The sequence below is a fragment of the Gadus morhua genome, chromosome 16 (genome assembly GCF_902167405.1).
Source record: "Gadus morhua chromosome 16, gadMor3.0, whole genome shotgun sequence".
Lineage (NCBI taxonomy): Eukaryota > Metazoa > Chordata > Actinopteri > Gadiformes > Gadidae > Gadus > Gadus morhua.
In genome coordinates, this window is record NC_044063.1 from 3812959 (window position 1) to 3835665 (window position 22707).

General features: G+C 44.3%; 1 protein-coding gene and 4 long non-coding RNA genes across 28 annotated transcripts in view; 1 reads left to right on the forward strand and 4 right to left on the reverse strand.

Moving 5' to 3' along the window:
- Nucleotides 1-22707, reverse strand: part of LOC115560660 (sialoadhesin) — a 265788-nt gene that overhangs the window by 24112 nt on the left and 218969 nt on the right. For 19 of the 24 annotated variants that reach the window (XM_030380082.1, XM_030380091.1, XM_030380083.1 and 16 more), the window contains 6 exons: nt 16090-16293; nt 15436-15474; nt 2634-2855; nt 1263-1523; nt 745-1005; nt 355-454 (listed from right to left, as the gene is read on the reverse strand). In XM_030380082.1, the coding sequence (XP_030235942.1) occupies nt 355-454; nt 745-1005; nt 1263-1523; nt 2634-2855; nt 15436-15474; nt 16090-16293 (1087 nt within the window). Of the gene's footprint in view, nt 1-221; nt 283-354; nt 455-692; nt 1006-1262; nt 1524-2633; nt 2856-15435; nt 15475-16089; nt 16294-22707 lie in introns of all 24 variants that reach the window. The other 5 variants (XM_030380089.1, XM_030380090.1, XM_030380092.1 and 2 more) reach the window with 3 other exon arrangements.
- LOC115560738 (uncharacterized) lies at nt 3066-17660 on the forward strand. The gene is made up of 3 exons (XR_003979831.1): nt 3066-3330; nt 11732-11735; nt 17447-17660. It is a non-coding gene; the product is annotated as an uncharacterized LOC115560738 (long non-coding RNA).
- On the reverse strand, nt 4446-5412 carry LOC115560731 (uncharacterized). Its single transcript, XR_003979825.1, has 3 exons — nt 5293-5412; nt 5050-5129; nt 4446-4539 (listed from the first exon to the last, which is right to left on the reverse strand). It is a non-coding gene; the product is annotated as an uncharacterized LOC115560731 (long non-coding RNA).
- On the reverse strand, nt 5883-9574 carry LOC115560737 (uncharacterized). Its single transcript, XR_003979830.1, has 2 exons — nt 7366-9574; nt 5883-7022 (listed from the first exon to the last, which is right to left on the reverse strand). It is a non-coding gene; the product is annotated as an uncharacterized LOC115560737 (long non-coding RNA).
- LOC115560733 (uncharacterized) lies at nt 17840-19257 on the reverse strand. The gene is made up of 3 exons (XR_003979827.1): nt 19053-19257; nt 18810-18889; nt 17840-18297 (listed from the first exon to the last, which is right to left on the reverse strand). It is a non-coding gene; the product is annotated as an uncharacterized LOC115560733 (long non-coding RNA).

Below are 22707 nucleotides of genomic sequence, written 5' to 3' on the forward strand. Positions count from 1 at the left end.
TCCCCTTGCGTGATGATTCCCCTTTAAAGCGAATCTCTTGGGCATTGTATCTGCATATTGTCATAAAAGTCAAGTAGCGAAAGGGCTCAGAGTTACAGAAACGGCTGAAGCAACAACTGCAAGTGCATGAGATTTTGGGGCTCGGGGTATTTCCACTACCCAGCAATGGATAGTGGAAGGAGTAAAGGAGTCTTAGTAACAAATAGCTTCCTGTCTCTCACCTCCTGCCTGGTATCTGGCCTTCCTCCCTGGTCAGGTGCCTTCCTAGAAGCCCTCTTTCTTCTGGTGAAGAGAATAGAGAGATAAGAAGTTTATATCAAATTATTGTTGAGAGAGAGAGAGAGAATATCTCACCTCATCCAGAGGAAGATGATGAGGAGTATGGATGCCAGTAAAACAGCTACAGTTCCTGCTGCCACAGTTGTAGTCCCTGATGATGATGACGATGGTGTGGCTGAAACACAGCGATTTAACACTTGATTCATGTCAAGGATTAAATACTGTCCATGTATACATTACAGCCTAAATGTGACAGATCTCCAATTGATAAAAATGGATACTCTTACTCTAGAGTATACTGGAGATACATATAACTAGGGTGCTCGTACAGCACCAAAGTTAATAAAAGTAGCAACACATAATTTAAGCCAATCACAAATTGAATAGAGCCGTTGCATGAGTCTGTGTCTTACCATCGATGGTGCTGGTACTCAGCACAATGTGCTATTTTAAAGAAACAATTACCTGTCACATTAAGGAACATCAAAGTTGAATTCTGAAGTCCAACTGCATTACGAGCTTCACAGTAATAATTTCCTCCAAGCTCAGTTGTGATGTTACTGATGGTGTAGTTCTCTCCTAATTCCCCCACTGAGCCTCCATGTTCCCTGAACCAGGTGTAGTCAGCTGCTGGGTTGGCATCACTGCTGCAGCTCAGAGTCACTGAACCGCCTTCCTTTATTCCACCAGGGGGTCTCACGCTCACTGAGGGGGTCTTTGGAGCGTCTGTCATAAGCATAATGATATATATTTACATCCTAAAGATAAGGAACCGTGCACATAACTGCAATGTCAGTGGGAACAGAATGCTGTTTTGAATAATAAAATGTCACTGTGACTCCTAGTTTACCAGGCATATAGAAATACATGAATAGCAGCTTAACATTATTGCAAGAAGGTATATAGCAAATATTTTGACATATTAGACGGTACAAATTTGTATTATTATTATTAATTATTTATTATTATCGTTTTCCACTCACACAGGACATCTATGAAAACCGAGTTGGAGCCCAGATATCCATATTGGTTCTCTGCTTGGCAGTGGTACGTTCCCCTGTCTTTAGAGCTGACTGGGTCCAAGGTATAAGGTTGACTTGGTTCCCAGAGCAGAGGTTGGTTGTCCTTGAACCAGGTGTAGTCAGCTGCTGGGTTGGCATCACTGCTGCAGCTCAGAGTCACTGAACCGCCTTCCTTTATTCCACCAGGGGGTCTCACGCTCACTGAGGGGGTCTTTGGAGCGTCTGTCATAAACACAATGATATGTTAACATCGTAAAGATAAGAAACCATGTACATAACTACAATGTCAGTGGGATAAAGAATTATTTTTCAAATAATAAAATACGACTGTGGGTCCTATCTTGCGTCCGGCGCAATTTACTTAATCACTGGCGCATGTGTCGTCGCTAGTTTGCAGCTGGCGCAGAGCATTCTTTTCCCTCCAGCGCCACGCGTCGGTAAATCAGGGAATGATCTTGTGCCCCAAGGGGCGGTTCGGCGAAAGGAGGGGGCGCAAACGTTCCCTGGTGCTATTTTGCAGTTTCAGAAACCACTTGCGCCACAAACCAGGACATACCTGGTTTAAAGTCAGTGGCGCGTTGTTTAGATGCTATTTTAAGGGCGCATGTATAATGTTGCTTGTGCACCTCGCGCATACATTTTGATTCTCTCATCTACCTAGCCACCCATTCTTGGTAAATTATTTGGGAAAGAACAGCTGATACAGCGGTAATAAGTTGTACTTTTAAATCAATGCAACTGCAAACACCGTACAGCAAACACATATTTTCTTGACACAGACATCGTGTAAATGCCCATAACTATTAGGATTGATAAGTATTTGATCGTGAGAAAACATTGTTTTACCGCGAGTGAGTGTTAGAAAGAATGAATGAATGCGGGCGTGTGTGTATGTGTAAAAGAATTAATGAATGCGGGCGCGCGTGTGTGCGTCCATCTGTTTAAACACACGCAAACTAAACACGTAACGCATAATACGGTCCATGGCAATGTATATTAACGGGGGGACGCATGCATGTTAGGAACACAAGTCGATAACGATGATGCATACAATACTGATAAGAAACGATGTTTATAATGTATTTCGTATATCATTAAATGGAACCACAGTTACTGCAGATCATATATATTTGTTTCTTTGATTTGAACTGATTTCCTATCTAGTTTCACTTCCTCTATTTGTGTATTTGTTTGTGTGGTTGAAAGTCCAAATTCCTTGTTAATAAATTATTTTACTTTACCCAAAATGTATGTTGCCTCCCCTTTCCCAAGCGAGGGACATAGCAATTATTATTTAAAATTTTATTTTTAGTATCATTGTTTTCTTCACACACTGGACATCTATGAAAACCGAGTTGGAGCCCAGATATCCATATTGGTTCTCTGCGTGGCAGCGGTACGTTCCCCTGTCTTTAGAGCGGACTGGGTCCAAGGTATAATGTCGCCTTGGTTCCCAGAGCAGAGATTGGTTGTCCTTGAACCAGGTGTAGTCAGCTGCTGGGTTGGCATCACTGCTGCAGCTCAGAGTCACTGAACCTCCCTCCATTATTTCACCAGGGGGACTTGGTATCACAAATGTGGGGTTAGGCCCATCTAGAGGTACATCAAACATGATGTACATTGATATGAATGATATAAAGAGGACATTTGAGGAGTTAAGGGAATGCAGGACGAATTGAGATGATTCATCTTAATGTTGACATGGTTATACAAACTTTAACATCTGTGTTATGATGTTATCCTGTGTGTTTGTTTACTCACATTTCACATCAATAGAGAATGGGTAGGATATTATTTTCCCTAGGTCATTCTCAGCTGTGCAGAGATATTGTCCAGAGTCAGAAGACTGGATGGGATGAAAGGAAAGCTGTTGTCCTTGGACACTGCGTCCGGGGGGATGACCTGTAGTAACCTTGGTCCAGGTGTACTTTGCTACTGGGTTGGCCTCGCTGGTGCAGGTCAGACTCACTGAACTGCCCTCCTTTATTACACCAGGGGGAGTCCCTCCCACTGAGGGGGTCTCTGGAGCGTCTGTTGACAGTTATATTTCATTAGTTATTAAACTAATGTTATTATTAACAAATGGTATCAGTAGTGCCAGTAGCCTACCCTGTACTACTGGTAGGCCTACCCTGAGGCTGAAGCCTGCTTCAACATGGACGATAGTTCTTCATTCATACTTAAACTGCATGTACTTTGTTACACTAAAGACCCATCACGTCTAGCCTCGGTGTACTGTGGCGCTCTTACACACTGATGGAGAGGGGAGATGTTCGGATCCTTGAACAGCACATGAAGACCTGTATTCAGAGTTAATGTTGAACCAGTCGATCCTTCCTTGATGTGTTTGAGTTCCATCCCTGTACCAGATGTATGTAACATAACCAGCAAGATGACACATACTGTGACATTCCAGCTGTACCCTGTTAGGACTGGAAGGAGGAATGATCACTTTCACCTGGAGATCTGGACCAGGGAAGAAATTACACAAAATGAATTTAAAAAAAAGTACTGTTTAAACAGAAAAAAAAAAGCAGGTGCATCTGGAGACATGCAAACACGCACACACGCACACACACACACACACACACACACACACACACACACACACACACACACACACACACACACACACACACACACACACACACACACACACACACACACACACACACACACACACACACACACACAAAAACACACACACACACACACACACACCGTTGAATAGATTCATTAGTAATCAATGTTTACCTGTCACAGATAACTTCACTCCAGGGAGATCACTTAATGCCCCTCCATTGTTTGTTGTAATCCTAAACTTGTATTCAGCAGAGTCACTCTGTCTCAGGTCTTTGATTATCAGTTTACACGTTCCAGTACAGCTGCTCCAGGTACAGCTGTGCCTAAAACAGCTGTATTCAACACGACCTGTGTAGTCTGTATCATCTCTCAGATCAACTGGCTCATTGTGTTTAGTAGTAAACCACAGTATTTTCTCCACTGTAGTTGTGTAAGGGTATTTATAATTGCAGCGGATTTCAACTGTTGATCCTCTCAAAGCGCAGATATTACTAGATGGGTAAGTATATGCCCAGTCATCATTACTCTGTAATGCTGTAAAAAGATAAACACATCCCCTTGACAATGATGTTTCAGATGAAATGCATGATCACAAGGTACATATGAGATGGAGGCTTGGTGCAGCTTCAACTAGAGATACATGCTGAACACTGAGCTGTCAGAGAAACGTCCCAGAACAACATGGTCACCAACAATATGCAGCTAGTGAAATGCTTGTGATACACGTAGTGATGAATACAGTGAGACAGCTATTGATAAACCAGCTACAGCATGGATACATCGTCCTACATCTCATCAAGGGATTGAGTGCACAAACACACACAATACAAGGCAGGAGACCAATCTTGGCTTCTAACGATAAGTTCACAGACTCAACTTAAGCCTGTTGCACTTTAAATAGGAACTAAGTTAACCCATCAATGATGTACTGAATTCTGAGTTGCCTCGTAATCAGGAAATGGTCAAGAAGCCTGTATAAAATCTCAAATGCAACACTACAATATTCAGTAAAACAGAACACATTTGTTATTTAAAACAGGTCAATACTCTAGATGTCATTAGATGAATTCACAACATGTTGTTTCACCCTCTCTTCATTCGGGTTGCTTGTCATGTTACCCTTTGAAACAGATCAACTTAATGTTCACAACGTAAATGTACAAACCTGGTAATGACAGAAGGAAAGCTACAAAGCCTCTTGCAGCTGTTCTAAGATTCATAATTTGTTTCTCTCAGGGCGTTGTTCTACAGATATAAACAAAATATGTATTAATTTTAACTAAAAAAATACATAGTCCTATGACTGTTATTTATATTCATCTTATCAAATGAATTGGTTATTGTGCTTGATATATGAATGTTACTTTTCTAAGTAAACAAGTACGATTAAAGCAAAAAATATTCTTACTGTAGAGGAGGTAGCTGGTGTGACAGAAAAAGTCTGTGGAAACTTCTGTGCCTGCAGTTTAAGTTAATAACTAGAACAATGGTGTTCAAGCTCTTCCTTCCTTCCTGGGAGTCAAATGCAAAGTAGAAGGAAGATATTCACCCAGACCACATTAAACAAGCAGTGCAGTTTATCAGCTACCCTGAAAATAACTAGGGGTCACCTACAGTTGAACAGCAGGGAAAATATATAGCATTTTGATGTAGAATATAGTCATATTATATAGGATATAGATGTAGAATATAGATATAGAATAAAAATCTAAACTAGATATAGGATAACGTTTGATGCAGAATAAAGATATAGAATATATAGAATATAGATAGAAAATATAGAGGTATAATAAAGAATATAGGGGTTGAATTTTGTATATTTGGATTATATATAGTTGTTAAATATATATAAAGCTGCGATAAGATAGATATATTATAGAAATAGAATATATATAGAGTTTGAATAGCCTGCTCCATCAAATGCGTCAATATGATTATCTACTGCCACATAGTGGTGAAAGTTGTGATCTGCATTACTTTACAAACATTTGGAATGCATTCATCATCAACACGTTTATTTTTTAAATGTACTAAAATACATGAACCCTCAATGGAGAACTTGGAGAGGATACTGAGTATTTCTGTGCCCGTAAAAAAGGCTGCCGGAGGTCAAAATACACATTCTTCCTGATATATATTTATTCAACAAGATTCAGATTCATACACATAAACGATTGCTATATAGAGCAAAATAGAGAGGAAATCCATCAGAGCTGTACATTTTCAATATCAGAAAAAAACAGACTAAACTGTGAAAAGCGTTGGCCATGTTGGTCAGTTGGGTGGGTAAACCTTCTATAATCATTGGGGCTTTGTGGACACAATAGATATTTATTCTTAATGCTACCTAAATGGTTTGCCAAACTAATTTCAAATGGAATGCAGATCTAGAAATAGATGCATTGAGTTGCCATGATTTTCGAAGCCTCTAAAAGAGGTTTACCCACCCAACTACCCAGTATGGCCACCAGGTGAATAAGTTCTCTTCACAGCTGTTAAAAGAGTGTCATTGTATGCAACCAGGTTGTGGCCCATGCTGAAGGATACATTTAAACTACACCTCTACATAAAGGTGAAGGCAAGTTCTGCCATCAAAGTACAAAGTAAAGTAATTTCTATGTTATCGGGACTTTTAGTGTGAAGCTGTGATTCATCTGGCCACCCCTGTCTGGGATTGAACCAACTCCCTTCCCTTACAGGCTAGACTGGTCCGGTCAGCTAACTGATCCAGTCCGTCTGGCGGGCTAAATATCTCCACTCGCAATCAAAAGTACACAACAGACACTTAAAAGTTTATTTTAGTTCGCACAGACAACTTGTGAGGCGTCACTAGATGGATTTAAACTTTAGTTTTAGACACTTAACTATTTTCCACAACTGGCTATCAACGAAACGCCCTACGCACACCTCTTCTTGTGCTCCTCACAATTGCAGCAGTTGCAAACCAGTTGAAGTCCCTCCCCTTGTCCACGTGTCTACCTGTCCGCCTGGCCACTCGTAAAGGCCAGGCCTAACTCCCTGGCTCCCCCTGGTGGAGGGACATGGTGTAGAACACCAGATGAGACAACGACGTCCTCTGATCCGTGAGCCCAGAGAGACGCATCAACACAGAGACTTAGGACGGACCTTTGGAAAGAGCTGCAGGAAAAGACAGACAAGCAAAATATTCCTGAATGAATTACAGGGGCACAGCTATGTTTGTTATTTCCACTTTGTATCTCAGCTCAAACCTTTGTTTTTAATTAACAAAAGGGAGACACGGTCCATGACCATCCAAACCTGACCATGTAATTATTTTCTTCTCTAGCTCAAAGCACACGTTGCACAAATCTCGCCTCGTATCTGAAGCGTGACGCAAGCATCAACTAGAACCATGTTGTTGGAAGGGAGCAAAGCTCACAGTACTCGGCTGGCTTCAAATAGGACTTAATTAATAAAGAATAATTAATAATTAGAGAGTAATAATAAAATACCCTCATACCCCAAAGTAGTAGTTGGGCACAAAGCCCTCGCGGCCGCAGAGCGAGGCCCACCACCAGTCCACCCCCTGGGCCTTCTGCAGGATGGTCACCATGTACCCCTCATTGAAGCCCAGCTCGTCAGCGGCCTGCCCCTGGTAGCTCCACAGGGCGTTCAGACTCCCATCGCCTCCTCCACACCTGGGGGGGGGGGGGGTGGACCTGCTGGTCCCACAGCTTATGTTGTGTGTTGTGTGTGTGTGTTAATGTGTTTGGTGTTGTCTGTGTATCTGTGTGTGGTCGATTTCTGCTGTTTTGTGTGTTTCTGTTGAGTGTTAATGTTTATCTACTATTTATCTACAAATAGGATTACAAAGTAGGCGCTGCCGCTCCACCTCTCGTCCCCGTGAGCCCAATGTGGGGATTCCCGAGCGTTATGATGGCGACCCTACCACTTGTAACGCCTTCTTGTGCCACTGCTCCATCATCTTCGCCCTTCAGCCGCTCACCTTCCCCTCCGAAGAAGCCCGGGTGGCTTATACCATCTTACACCACCGTCTTTGGGGCACAGCTGAGTGGCAGAGAGGGACCCCCACCTGCCGCTCTTTCCAGACCTTCGCCGAAGAGCTCAGAAGAGTCTTCGGTACCGGACCTCTGGGGGCCGAAGCCGGACGGGATCTGTTTGCCCTTTCCCAGGGAAGCCGCTCAGTCACGGACCACGCCATTGACTTCCGCACCAGGGCCCCCATGAGCGACTGGAGCCCATCCGCTCTGCGTGATGTCTTCTTGCGGGGTCTGGCTGGGCACATCAAGGACGAGCTCATCACCAATGACCCACCGTCTACACTGGAGGGCCTGATCGAGCTCGCCACCAGCCTCGACCTCCGTATCCAGGCTCGTAGGAGGGAGAGGCGTTCAGAGGCTCCGTCACGTCCTACCCCGCCACGCAGCCCTCCTCTCCCCAGGTTCCCAGTAACCCACGCCTCCTTCCCGATGACCTCATCTGCTTCTTGGAGGGAGGGGGATCCAGAGCCCATGCAGGTGGGTCGCACCCATCTCCCACCGGAAGAAAAGGAGAGGAGACGGAGGCAGAACCTCTGCCTGTGCTGCGGCCAGCCAGGACACTGATTTGTGGTTTGCTGATCGGTTCCTGTTAATCCCGGCATTCAACGGACCCGAGTCTTCCGCCTCCATGGACTGCCCACTGATGTCGTTTCTGATCAGAGGCCCCAATTCACGTCGGTCTTCCGGAGGGAGTCTTGCAGCCTAGTTGGGGCTTCCATCAGACTCGCTTCACCACCGCCCCCATCCTTCAGATCCCCGAACCTGAGCGTCAGTTCCTAGTGGAGGTGGACGCATCCGGTGTGGGAGCAGGGGCGGTCCTTTCCCAGCGTCGGTCTTCCGGAGCGAGTCTTGCAGCCTAGTTGGGGCTTCCATCAGCCAGTCTTCCGGCTTCCATCCTCAGTCCAATGGAGAGAGCGAGAGGGTGAACCAAGATCTGGAGACCACCCTTCACTGTCTGGTGAACCGCAATCCGGCTTCCTGGTCCGACCAGCTAGTCTGGGTAGAGTTTGCGCATATCACCCTCACCTGCTCATCCACAGGCCTCTCTCACTTCCAATGCACCTACGGGTATCTGCCACCCCTGTTTCCCGACTTAGAGCAGGAGTCCTCCTGTCCCTCTGTACAAGCCCTCATTCACCGCTGCAGACGCACCTGGGACCAGGCGCGCAAATCCGCGGACCGCAACGCTGCCGCCGCCAACAAGCGCCGTACGCCAGCCCCTGTCTACCAGACTGGCCACAAGGTCTGGCTCTCCACCCGCGATCTCCCCCTTAAGTTGGAGAGTCGTAAGCTGGCCTCCAGGTTTGTAGGCCCCTTCCCCATCCCTCGTGTCATTAACCCGGAGGCGGTACGCCGTCGGCTCCCTGGGTCCCTGAGGATCCAACCGACATTCCATGTCTCCAGAGTCAACCCCGTCCAGGAGAGCACTCTGGCTCCTCCCGTTCCGCCTCCTCCTCCCCGTCAGCTTGTCAACGGCGGTCCGGTTTACACTGTCCAGCGCCTCCTTCGCTCCCACCGCCGTGGACGTGGGGTACAGTACCTGGTGGATATCGACCCCTCGCCTGCCCGACTACCCGCCCGGCGACGGTACCCCCAGTCTACCTGATTGCCTGCTGGTTCCCAAACTCTTGCCTGTCCCTGTTTACTCTGCCTGCCCGACCCTGATCAGCTGTGCGATTAATAAAACCTTTGGACTCCCCTGTCACCAGCAGTCTGTGCACTTGGGTCCTGCCTATACCCCCCGTTACAGATTTGTGTTTTGCGGACGTCATCACGTGACACTTTGTGCGACACACTCACCTAGGGGGATGGACAGAATAGGAAGTAAGATGAATGAGAGACGAGGAGTGAAAGTGAGAGAGGGGGGGGGGGGGGGGGGGCGTGGGAGAGAGAGATTGATAAGGAAAAACAAAAGAGGGAGGGAGAGTGTGAGCAAGAGAGAAGGAAAGGGAGGGAGTTAGGGATAAGTAAATGGAAAGGCTGCGTATCGTCCTGGTTGAGGTAGAACGAGAAAGACGGATAAAAAGAGTGAGAGAGCAAGTGAGCGGGGCAGAGCTATAGAGAGAGAAAGCGAGGTTGAGATGTATACAGAGAGGTAGAGAGACAGAGGGAGAGAGCGAGCGAGGTATGAGTATATAGAGAGAGGGAAAGAGGTAGAGAGACAGTAGGCTCCAGGTTGTGTGGACAGGCCTGTCTCAGAGGTGATTTATTAAAGAGCGCCGTGGCAGGGAGTGGCGCGAGCAAGCTCTGATAAACCATGGAGAGAGAGGACATGATAACTACAACTTATCTACTGTATTGGTCCGAACATAAGACAACCCTGATTATAAGAAGACCCCCCGTTTTCAACACAAACATTTAGAAAAAAGATTTGCAGACCAGATTTGCGCTGACTGTTGGCATCTTTGAGACGTTGTTTTTGTGCTCGCCATCTTCTTACGTGACCCTCCGTGACCCCGAACTTCTTGGCAGCTTGGCAGTTGTTACTTGACTCTGCCTTATTGACGACCATTATTTTAAAATGGACATCATAGCTCCTCCACTGTTGTTGATTGACCTGACCCACTTTTGAGCCACTTGTCTCTAAATGGCCAGCCTGTCTTTCCATCTTTAAACACCGGTAACGGGCCGGTTGTTAAGGACGCTGGACTACTCCTTCCCGGAACCAATTTTTGGCGCCACCTGGGGCCGCGAATGTGTATTGACATTTAAAGGGAGAGGCGAAGAAGAGATGATGCGCTCTGAATACTAGACCCCGAATATAAGACGACCCGACTTTTTCGGACCTATTTCGAGGGGAAAAAAGGCGCCTGATTGGCACCTGATTGGGCAACTTCAAGCTGGTGTTCTGCAAAACCAAGTTGCGGCATTAGTTGGAGCGATCCCTAGTTGTCACAACTTCAGCAAGGTTCTAGTTTTTCATTTGTCTGTTTCCTGTTTTGCCACACTAACTCATGTCATTTCAGACTGCCACTCCCTCCTAGTCTGCATTACCTGCTGTTTTCATTCACCTGGCCTGCCCCACCCCCATACTCGCTTGCTCCTCATCAGCTAATCAGCCCCTCAGTATATGTACCGGTCCATTTCCCTCAGTTCTTTGCCAGATTGTCTAGTGTGTTTACCTAGCTCTCCCGCGTCTTCTCATTCTGATCCTGAACCTGCCTGCTCATGTATTGACCTGCCTTTTTGGACTTTGGACCTTCCCTTTTGCCTGCTTCTACTGGATTGACCTGCCTACTGGATTGACCTGCCTGTTTGGACTTTGGACCTTCCATTTTGCCTGCTTCTACTGGATTGACCTTCCTACATGATTGACTTACCTGTTTGGAATTTGGACCTTCTCTTTTGCCTGCTCCTACTGAATTTGTTTGCTACACGGATTGACTACCTGGTTTGACCTCTGCTTGGAATAAACAATGTTTCTTCACCTGAACTGTTTCTCTTGTCGTGCTATTGGGTTCTCGTCTGCCATTTTGTGGAACCTGACACTAGTACCCTCTCCAAACTGAAGGCCATGTTCCATATAACAGGGGATGTCAAAGACAGGCCGCGAAGTGGGCGTCCCAAGAAGACGACACCCCTTGGAGACCGTTTTATCACCCTGTCAGCACTTGGGTGCCGTAGGCTGTCTTCTACAGGTTTGCAGTCAAGGTTTGCAGGACGATATGGCCAACGGCTCTCTGCCCAGACGATCCGGAACAGACTACAAGCAGCCAAACTCCGGTTTCATTGGGCTGCCAGGAGTCCTGCCATGACTGCCCTTCACCGTCAGGCCCGTTTGCACTGGTGTCGGCAACACGTGCACTGGAACCTGAACATGTGGAGGAACGTTATGTTCAGTGAGGAGTCCAGATTCTGCCCACAGCAGTTGGATCGTAGGTTCAAAGTGTGGAGAAGACGTGGAGAACGCTATGCTGATTGCTGCACCGATAGAATAACATCTTTTGGTGGAGGTGTCACGCCAAATTTGTACCGGCTGCCAAATTTGTACCGGCTGCCAAATTTGTACCGGGCACGTCATCAGTTGTCCGTTGCCAGGCAACGGACAACTGATTACGTAAGGGTTGTCCGTTGCCGGGCAGGTTTCAAAAAACATTTGCGCTCATGTTGCCAAAGACAAAATAACATAATACAGATAACGGATCGCTAGATAAGACTTGTTTTTACTTTATATTTGTATTGTATTTAATTGTTTAATCAAATTTAGCTAGTAAACTGAGTGTTTAAAGCGGGTTTCAAAAAACATTCGCGCTCATGTTGCCAAAGACGAAATAACATAATACAGAAAACGGATCGCTAGATAACACTTGTTTTTACTTTATATTTGTATTGTATTTAATTGTTTAATCAAATTTAGCAAGTAAACTGAGTGTTTAAAGCAGGTCAAGGACGAAATAGCATAATACAGATAACGGATCGCTAGATCACACTTCTTTTTTTACTTTATGTGAACGAGCTTGAAGGTTCGCGAATGTTCATGAACCTTTCACGTCATTCGACGCGATCGTCCGTTGCCAGGCAACGGACGCGATCATCTGTTGCCAGGCAGGTTTGGAATGGATTAGGTTTTGGCAGCCGGTACAAATTTGGCTGATTTGCGACAAATTCTGGTTGAAGAATGGGATGCCATCCCACAGCAGTGTGTGATCTGGCTGTTGACAGCATAAGGAGGAGGTGCCAGGCTGTTGTGGCTGTGTATGGTTCTTCCTTACGCTACTGAGGCTCCTGTTTGTGAAATGAACAAATTGTTTAATTGCCAATATGTCTTGTTTCTTCAAACTTCAATCATCCGATCCAACAAACAGCAAACGAGTCAATGGCAGAATAGGCTGTTTGGGATTGGCAGAGAAGATTTGGCATTTTTTTCAAGGGCGCAACCCACATACTCAACTCTGCTTCTCATCCCACAAGTGGTTGTTCCTTACAAATGGGGCACCATTTGAAAGGGAATTATACAGGCTTTCCAACGGTATAAGATTTATTGCCAAAGAGCATTGTAACCATAGATAAATAATCAACCATACACAAATTTCCTTACTTTTTGTGATAAGTTTATTTATTTTCTTTTTTTTGTGATAGCATCACCCATATCAACAGACAAATAAATGATTTAAAGCGTTTTTCTCTCGCGAGAGGAATATTCTTAGTAACTAACAAACTAAACAATATACACAATCACTGTGAAGATTCTGACAATAAAATACAAATTTGTTGGTAGAAATGTTATGCTGATTCTATATCAAAATAATGCATTTTCTGGGATGTTTATTTGAGGGTGGTATACCGATCTTACATCAGTTTACTTTCAGTGAAAAGAAGAAGTGAAAAAGAGAAGTTAAGAAACTCAGTAAATTGTACATGTTTATAAATGGCTTTGCCTTTGCCTCCACAAGCTGTCCCTTTGGAGGATGAAGTCTCAAGCCTCAAAGTTTATTTTCTAGAACTATCCAGGGTGCTTATTCAGGGACAGCCTTGGGTCTTTTAAGGTTGATGGCAGAGTAAAGGACCTGCTCTGTATGATCAGACTCTACCAGAACACCAGCAAACCCACAAGGCACTTCCTGGTTCTTAGAGCGAGAGATGTGGATGCTGGCATAGTGAGGGTCATCCTGCTCTTCTATTGGTTCTCTCTGTGCTGCAGAAGCCGAGCGATTGGTCAGAGCTGAGACGTTGTCATACACAGGACACGGAGGAGACTGACGGGGAGAGAGGACAGAGTAGTTCATTTAGAAAACACTTTACTCCTAAATGGCTGTTCAGAAGCTCATGTTTTTATGGTTCATTTAGAGACCGTTGGGGGTGACTAGTGCTTCCGCAGTGAAGGCCGCTGCAGGTTTCACTTTAAGACTCTTCTTCTTGAACATATTCCTCTTTCTAATCATTGCTAGGTTTCAGTGACAGTTTGTTTGCTTGGATTAAACATTACTACTTCTATAACTCAGTCTTCTCATTCTGCTCACTGGCAGAAGTCTCTCTGTATGTCCCCTTGATCTCAGCCAAGATCGCACTATATATATATATATAGATATATTATGCATATATATATATATATATATATTTATATATATATATATATATATATATATATATATTTATCACTCTTGATCTCACAAAAAAAAAGGAACCTGGACAAGTTGCCCCAAAGCTCCAACTTGTCTGGGATTTCGGTGCTCGTAAAGTTATTTTTGGTATGATTTATATGACCACAGATATCAGCAATGGGCTAGTCTCGCAAAGCCAGACCAAACTACAGCAAGTAGAATGGGCTAACCGACAATTTAATTTGCCACATAACGCCAGCCACAGCGTATGGGTAGTCAACTAATTTAATGATAAATTAGAAATGTAACAATAAGTTAATAAATGTTGATGCTATTTCATTAGAATGAAACTACATTGCATGAATAGACATAACTAAACACAACGTGAATACAACTTTAATACGTAACCTCGTCCATTGACAAGTTTCTATCTAAGAGTCACGTTAGTATTATAAAAAAGCATTCATGCTATTTGATTTGGTTCCCCTTGCGTAATGTTCCCCTTTAAAGCTAATCTCTAGGGCATTGTATTTGCATATTGTCTCATAGGTCTCGCAGCGAATGGTCTAGGAGTTACAGAAACTGCAAGTACATGAGATTTTAGAGGTATGGGCTCGGGGTATTTCCACCACACTAGTCGGTAGTGGAAGGAGTAAAGGAGTCTTAGTAAGGAATAGCTTCCTGTCTCTCACCTCCTCCCTGGTATCTGGCCTTCCTCCCTGGCCACGCGCTTTCCTAGAAGCCCTCTTTCTTCTGGGGAAGAGAACAGAGAGATAAGAAGAAGAAGAAGAAGAAGAAGAAGAAGAAATAATGATGGAGAAATGATGGAGATAGAGAATATCTCACCTCATCCAGAGGAAGATGACGAGGAGCATGGTGGCCAGTAAAACAGCTACAGTTCCTGCTGCCACAGTTGTAGGCATTGATGATGGTGTGGCTGAAACACAGTGATTTAACACTTGATTCATGTGAAGGATGAAATACTGTCCATATATATATTAGAGGCTAGATGTAACAGATCTCCACTTGATGAAAAAACGTAGTATGGATACTCTTACTCTAGAGTACACTGGGTATTCAAATAACTAGACTGCTCGTACAGCACCAAAGTTAATAAAAGTGGCAACACATAATTAAAGCCAATCACAAATTGAATAGAGCCGTTGCATGAGTCTGTGTCTTACTATCGATGGTGCTGGTACTAAAGTATTATTCAAGGGTTTGGTCGGTCTTTAAACAATGTGCTATTTTAAAGGAACAAATTACCTGTCACATTAAGGAACATCAAAGTTGAATTCTGAAGTCCAACTGCATTACGAGCTTCACAGTAATAATTTCCTCCAAGCTCAGTTGTGATGTTACTGATGGTGTAGTTCTCTCCTAATTCCTCCACTGAGCCTCCATGTTCCCTGAACCAGGTGTAGTCAGCTGCTGGGTTGGCATCACTGCTGCAGCTCAGAGTCACTGAACCTCCCTCCTTTATTACACCAGGGGGTCTCACGCTCACTGAGGGGGTCTTTGGAGCGTCTGTCATAAGCACAATGATATATGTACATCCTTAAGACACGAAACCGCGCACAAAACTGCAATGTCAGTGGGATACAGAACTCTGTTTTAAATAATAAAATAGGATTGCTGTCGAATAATAAACTATCACAGTGACTCCTAATTGACCAGGCATATAGCAAAACATGAATAGCAGCTAAACATTTCTAATACCGGATATAGCAAATATGTTATTAGACAGTACAGATTTTACAAGCTGCAAATCATAGCTGCCACTGTGTCTTGACTCATGTTGGTTTGTGCGTTACTAATTGTTTGTTGAGTAGATTTAGGCTCTTGTTAGCTACTTGGGGACTGGGCCAGGGTAAGCTTTTCAAACTACTGAAAACAACTATGCAGTTTACCTTTGTAAGTGACACTATGAGCATGTATGCTGGAGTCCTCCTTTGGATATATATATTTTTTGATATAACAGATTTCCTTTGTAGTTTCAACTCCTCTATTTGTGTGTTTGTGTGGTTGAATATCCATGTTCCGTGTTAATAAATCACTTTACTCTACCAAAAATACCAGGTTTTATGTTGTCTTCCCTCTTCCTAGCGAGGGACGTAACAATTATTATCGTTTTCCACTTACACAGGACATCTATGAAAACCGAGTTGGAGCCCAGATATCCATATTGGTTCTCTGCGTGGCAGCGGTACGTTCCCCTGTCTTTAGAGCGGACTGGGTCCAAGGTATAAGGTCGCCTTGGTTCCCAGGGCAGAGGTTGGTTGTCCCTGAACCAGGTGTAGTCAGCTGCTGGGTTGGCATCACTGCTGCAGCTCAGAGTCACTGAACCTCCCTCCATTATTTCACCAGGGGGACTTGGTATCACAAATGTGTGTTTAGGCCCATCTAGAGGTAAATCAAACATGATGTACATTGATATGAATGATGATATAAAGAAGACATTTGAGGATTGAATGGAATGCAGGACGAATTGAGATGATTCATCTTAATGTTGACATGGTTTTTACAAACTTTAACATCTGTGTTATGATGTTATTCTGAGTGTTCTTTTGCTCACATTTCACATTAATAGAGAATGGGTAGGAAGTTTCTGTCCCAAGGTCATTCTTAGCTGTGCAGAGATACTGTCCAGAGTCTGAAGACTGGATGGGATGAAAGGAAAGCTGTTGTCCTTGGACACTGTGTCCGAGGGAATGATCTGTAGGAACCTCGGACCAGGTGTACTTTGCTACTGGGTTGGCCTCGCTGCTACTGGGTTGACTTGGTTCCCAGAGCAGAGGTTGGTTGTCCTTGAACCAGGTGTAGTCAGCTGCTGCGTTGGCATCACTGCTGCAGGTCAGATTAACTGAACTGCCCTCCTTTATTACACCAGAGGGACTCCTGACACTCACTGAGGGGTTCTTTGGAGCGTCTGTAGATAGTTATATAACATTTGTTTGTGTACCCAAGTATAAAAAGAAAGCATTAGGAAGTTGTAAGGCTAGTGTCATGAGCATTTCCAAGCATTGTATTGAATCCAGTTTATCCAGTTTATTTTTAAGTGCAACTTGCAGGTTGTCATTTTACGTGGCACATTATAGACTGTCTGCGGTCAGAATGTCAATAGAAATAAAAATGAATAAGGAACCGTCCATAACAACTGGAGAGCCCTTTATCTGAATTATCTTCGAAAATTATAATCCAGAGGGAAATCTATGCAGTCGGCTATTTTTCTAATTCACACATTTGATAGCTTCAAACTTAGTAGTTATCCTGCTTTTCATACGGATGAAATCAAAAGCAAGTAGTGTATGTTTCTGTTCTACCCAAATCTGAAATGTTCAGTAGTAGCAGTAGCCCACCCTGTACTACTGGTAGGCCTACCCTGAGGCTGAAGCCTGCCTCAACATATATGATATTCATACTTAAATTACATGTACTTTGTTACACTAAAGACCTATTACGTTCCGACTCGTGTCAGTGTACTGTGGAGTTCTTACAGACTGATGGAGAGGTGAGATGTTTGGATCCTTGAACAGCACATGAAGCACTGTAGTCTGAGTTAATGTAGAACCAGAGAAACCTTCTTTGATATTGTTGAGGAATTCCATTCCTGTACCAGGTGTACGTAAGACCGGTTGAATCACACATGCTGTGACATTCCAGCTGTACCCTGTAAAGACTGCTTGGACGAATTACCACTTCCATCTGGATATCTGGGCCAGGGAAGAAATTACACAAAAATGAATAAACAGGTGCATACACACACACACAGACACATACATACACACCTACACACACACACACACACACACACACACACACACACACACACACACACATACACCCACCCACCCACCCACCCACCCACACACACACACACACACCCACACACACACACACACACACACACACACACACACACACACACACACACACACACACACACACACAAACAGTTGAATAGATTCATTAGCAATCAATGTTTACCCGTCACAGATAACTTCACTCCAGGGTCACCACTATATGCCCCTCCTTTGTTTGTTGTAACCCTAAACTTGTATTCAGCAGAGTCACTCTGTGTCAGGCCTTTGATTATCAGTGTACAAGTTCCAGTACAGCTGTAGGACCCACACCTGGGCTCTCCACAGTGGTAATCAATACGACCTGTATAGTCTGTATCATCTCTCAGATCTACTAGCTCATTGTGTATATTAGTAAACCACCATCTTTTCTCCACTTTTAGGTGTTTAGGGTATTTATAGGTGCAGCTGATTTCAACTGTTGATCCTCTCAAACCGCAGACATTTCTAACTGGGTAATTAACTGCCCAGTTATTATAACCCTGTAATGCTGTAAAAAAACAAACACATCTCATGAGAATTATGGTTCAGCTGATGAAATGCATGATCACAAGATACATATGAGATTGTGGCTAGGTGCACCTGCAACTAGAGATACATGCTGAACACTGAGCTGTCAGAGAAACGTCCAAGAACAACATGGTCACCAACAATATGCAGCTAGTGAAAAGCTATTGATACACCTAGTGGTGAATACAGTGAGACAGCTAGTGATAAACCAGCTACAGCATGGATTTATCATCCTACATCTCATCAAGGGATAGAGTGCACAAACACACACAATACAAGGCAGGAGACCAATCTTGGCTTCTAACAATAAGTTCACAGACTCAACTTAAGTCTGTTCCACTTTAAAAAGGAACTCAGTTAACCCATCAATGTTGTACTGAATTCTGAGTTGCCTGGTAATCAGGAAATGGTCAACAAGCCTGTTTAAAATCTCAAATGCAACGCTACAATATTCAGTAAAACAGAACATATTTGTTATTTAAATGTACAAACCTGGTACTGACAGAAGGAAAGCTACAAAGCCTCTTGCAGCTGTTCTAAGATTCATAGTTTGTTTCTCTCAGGGCGTTGTTCTACAGATATAAACAAAATATGTATTCATTTTAACTAACATAATACATAGTTCTATGTCTATTCTTTGTATTCATTTTATCGCATTAATTGGTTATTGTGCTTGATATAGGAATGTTACTTTCTTTAGTAAACCAGTATAATTCAAGTAAAAAATATTCTTACTATGAAGGAGGTAGCTGGTGTGACAGAAAAAGTCTGTGGAAACGTCTTTGCCTGCGGTTTAAGATAATAACTCGAACAAATGTGTTCAAGGTCTTCCTTCCTCTTTACACAGTTAATATGAACTGCATGAATACCATGCACTGCTGGGCCTCAGAGACAAATGCTAAGTAGAAAGAGGATATTCACCCAGACCACATTAAACAGGCAGTGCAGTTTATCAGCTACCCTGAAAATAACTAGTGGTCAGTTGACCAGCGGAGAACATGTAGCATTTTGATATAGAATATAGTCATATTATATAGGATATAGATGTAGAATATAGATATAGAATAAAGATATAAACTACATATAGGATAACGTTTGAAGTAGAATACAGAATATAAAAAATATAGATATAAAATATAGAGGTAAAATAAAGAATATAGGGGTTGAATATCGTATATATTTAGATTATATATAGTTGGTAAATATATATAAAGATACGATCATATAGATATATATTATAGAAATAGAATATATATATATATATATAGAGTTTGAATAGCCTACTAAATAAAATGCCTCAATGTGATTATCTACTGCCACATAGTGGTGAAAGTTGTGATCTGCATTACTTTACAAACATTTGGAATGTATTCATCAACACGTTTATTTTTTAAATGTACTAAAATACATGAACCCTCAATGGAGAACTTGGACAGGATACTGAGTATTTTTGTGCCCGTAAAAAAGGCTTCCGGAGGTCAAAATACACATTCTTCCTGATATATATTTATTCAACAAGATTCATATTCATACTCATAAACGATTGCTATATTGAGCAAAGTAGAGAGGTTGAAATCCATCAGAGCTGTACACATAGGCGTCGATTACGCCGGGGACGCGTCCCCTCCAGATTTCGTCAAGAATAATTTTGTGCCCACCACTTGAAAAAAAATGTATACATAAATAAATAAAACAAGTTGAATTATTATGGATCATTACACGGGTCTTCTCAATGCCGTGGAACGCTCCGTTCACTTGCATGGGCTCTTCACAACTTCGCTGTGAATGCTAGATATAAATTGACCGCTGTCAAGGAAAACGGGACTTTTTGCCTATAATGACGTCTTTGGTATCACTCCTCAAGTAGTCCGGTAACTTTTCAACCCCAGCGTCTTTTGTTGCTAAGCGACGTCAACGTCTTTGGCAGACTATTTCCACATCCAGTACATCCAGAATTCTTTAGCAGCGGGGATCATCCGACCCTCCTCGTCACCGGCTGGGGCGGGGTTCTTCTTCGTGGGTAAGGACAAGTCCCTGAGACCCTGTATCGACTACCGAGACCTGAACAACATCACGGTGAAGAACCGCTATCCCCTTCCACTACTCTCCACTGCCTTTGAGCTGCTCCAGGGGGCAACGGTCTTCACCAAGCTCGACCTGAGAAATGCCTACCATCTGGTAGGCATTATCTGTTAAATAAGTTTGTCTTTGTGTACCTGGACGACATCCAGATTTTTTCCCGCAATCTTGAGGAGCACGTCACCCACATCCGGTCGGTTCTCCGCCGCCTCCTGGACAACTCCTTGGATCCAGCCAAGGTCTCTGCTGTGACCTCCTGGCCGGCTGCGCCTTTTTCTCTCGCAGCCTAACCCCCTCGGAGAGAAATTATGACATTGGCAACAGAGGCCTATGAGGAGGGGCGGCACTGGCTAGAGGGTACCAGGGTTCCGTTCGTGGTTTGGACCGATCATCGTAACCTTGAGTATATTCAGTCCACCATGAGGCTCAACTCCAGACAGGCCCGCTGGTCACTGTTTTTCGACCAGTTTAATTTCACCCTGTCCTATCGTCCTGGTTCTCGTAATGTTAAGCCTGATGCTCTCTCCCGACAGTACCCCGAGTGCCCCGACGAGACGGTTGAACCCTCCACCGGCGTACCAGCGCCGTACGCCGGCCCCTGTCTACCAGACATGCCACAAGGTCTGGCTGTCAAACCGTAACCTCTCCCTTAAGTTGGAGAGTCGTAAGCTGGCCCCCAGGTTTGTAGGCCCCTTCCCCATCCCTCGTGTCATTAACCCAGAGGCGGTACGCCGTCGGCTCCCTGGGTCCATGAGGATCCACCCGACATTCCATGTCTCCAGAGTCAACCCCGTCCAGGAGAGCACTCTGGCTCCTCCCGTTCCGCCTCCTCCTGCCCGTCAGCTCGTCGACGGCGGTCCGGTGTCGACTGTCCGGCGCCTTCTTCGCTCCCGCCGCCGTGGACGTGGGGTACAGTACCCGGTGGATATCGACCCCTCGCCTGCCCGACTACCCGCCCGGCGACGGTACCCCCAGTCTACCTGATTGCCGGCTGGTTTCCAAACTCTTGCCTGTCCCGTTTACTCTGCCTGCCCGACCCTGATCAGCTGTGCGATTAATAAAACCTTTGGACTCCCCTGTCACCAGCAGTCTGTGCACTTGGGTTCTGCCTAACCCCCCGTTACAGATTTGTGTTTTGCGGACGTCAGCACGTGACACTTTGTGCGACACACTCACCTAGGGGATGGACAGAATAGGAAGTAAGATGAACGAGAGACGAGGAGTAAAAGTGAGATGGGGGGGGGGGGGGTGTGGGAGAGAGAGATAGATAAGGAAAATCAAAAGAGGGAGGGAGAGTGTGTGAGCAAGAGAGAAGGAAAGGGAGGGAGTTAGGGATAAGTACATGGAAAGGCTGCGTATCATCCTGGTTGAGATAGAACGAGAAAGACGGATAAAAAGAGAGAGAGCAAGTGAGCGAGGCAGAGCTATAGAGAGAGAGAGCGAGTTTGAGATGTATGCAGAGAGGTAGAGAGACAGAGGGAGAGAGCGAGCGAGGTATGAGTATATAGAGAGAGGGAAAGAGGTAGAGAGACAGTAGGCTCCAGGTTGTGTGGAGAGGCCTGTCGTCTCAGAGGTGATTTATTAAAGAGAGGCATGGCAGGGAGTGGAGCGAGCAAGTTCTGATTAACCATGGAGAGAGAGGACATGATCCCCTCTATTGTTCATCCTCCCAGAGAGCGACAGAGACAGAGAGATGGAAGATGAAAAGTACAATTATTTATATGTAGCGCCCCCATGCCATGGCTATGAACATGATATTCTAATTAACCCAAAAGTTAATTGGGACGCTCCCAAGTTCACACTAAACTGACCACACGCTATATGTGGTAATCTACCCGATTTTATGTTTAGTTGTATTGTAGTGTCTTGTAGAAATAAACCCCTAATGTATCGGAATCACTGCATGGTAATGACAACAAAAACACATAAGTTACTATGAAAGATGGTTTCATTCGATTAACACGTTAACAAGAATCATTCAGTTCATCGACCCACAGGTAAATCAATTCACACAAGAAACAGGTAAATCAATTGACAGATGAAATCACATGCATTTTGGAAATGTTGAAATCAAAATGCAGTCCTATGCCGGCACGAACTATTTATCCCCACGTTGCAGGCCTGTGTCGTCGCTTGGGTACGTGGAGGCCAAAAACAGAACGGCCGCTTCACTCACAGGAGCAAACAAACAAACAATCAAATGTACCTTTCACCTCACTTGGCGGAGTGTGTGTGCGTGCGTGTGGAAGCGAGCGGAAAGTCGCGGTCCTCGTGCCGATTGGTCCACGCTGGCGTTTTATCCAAAACGACC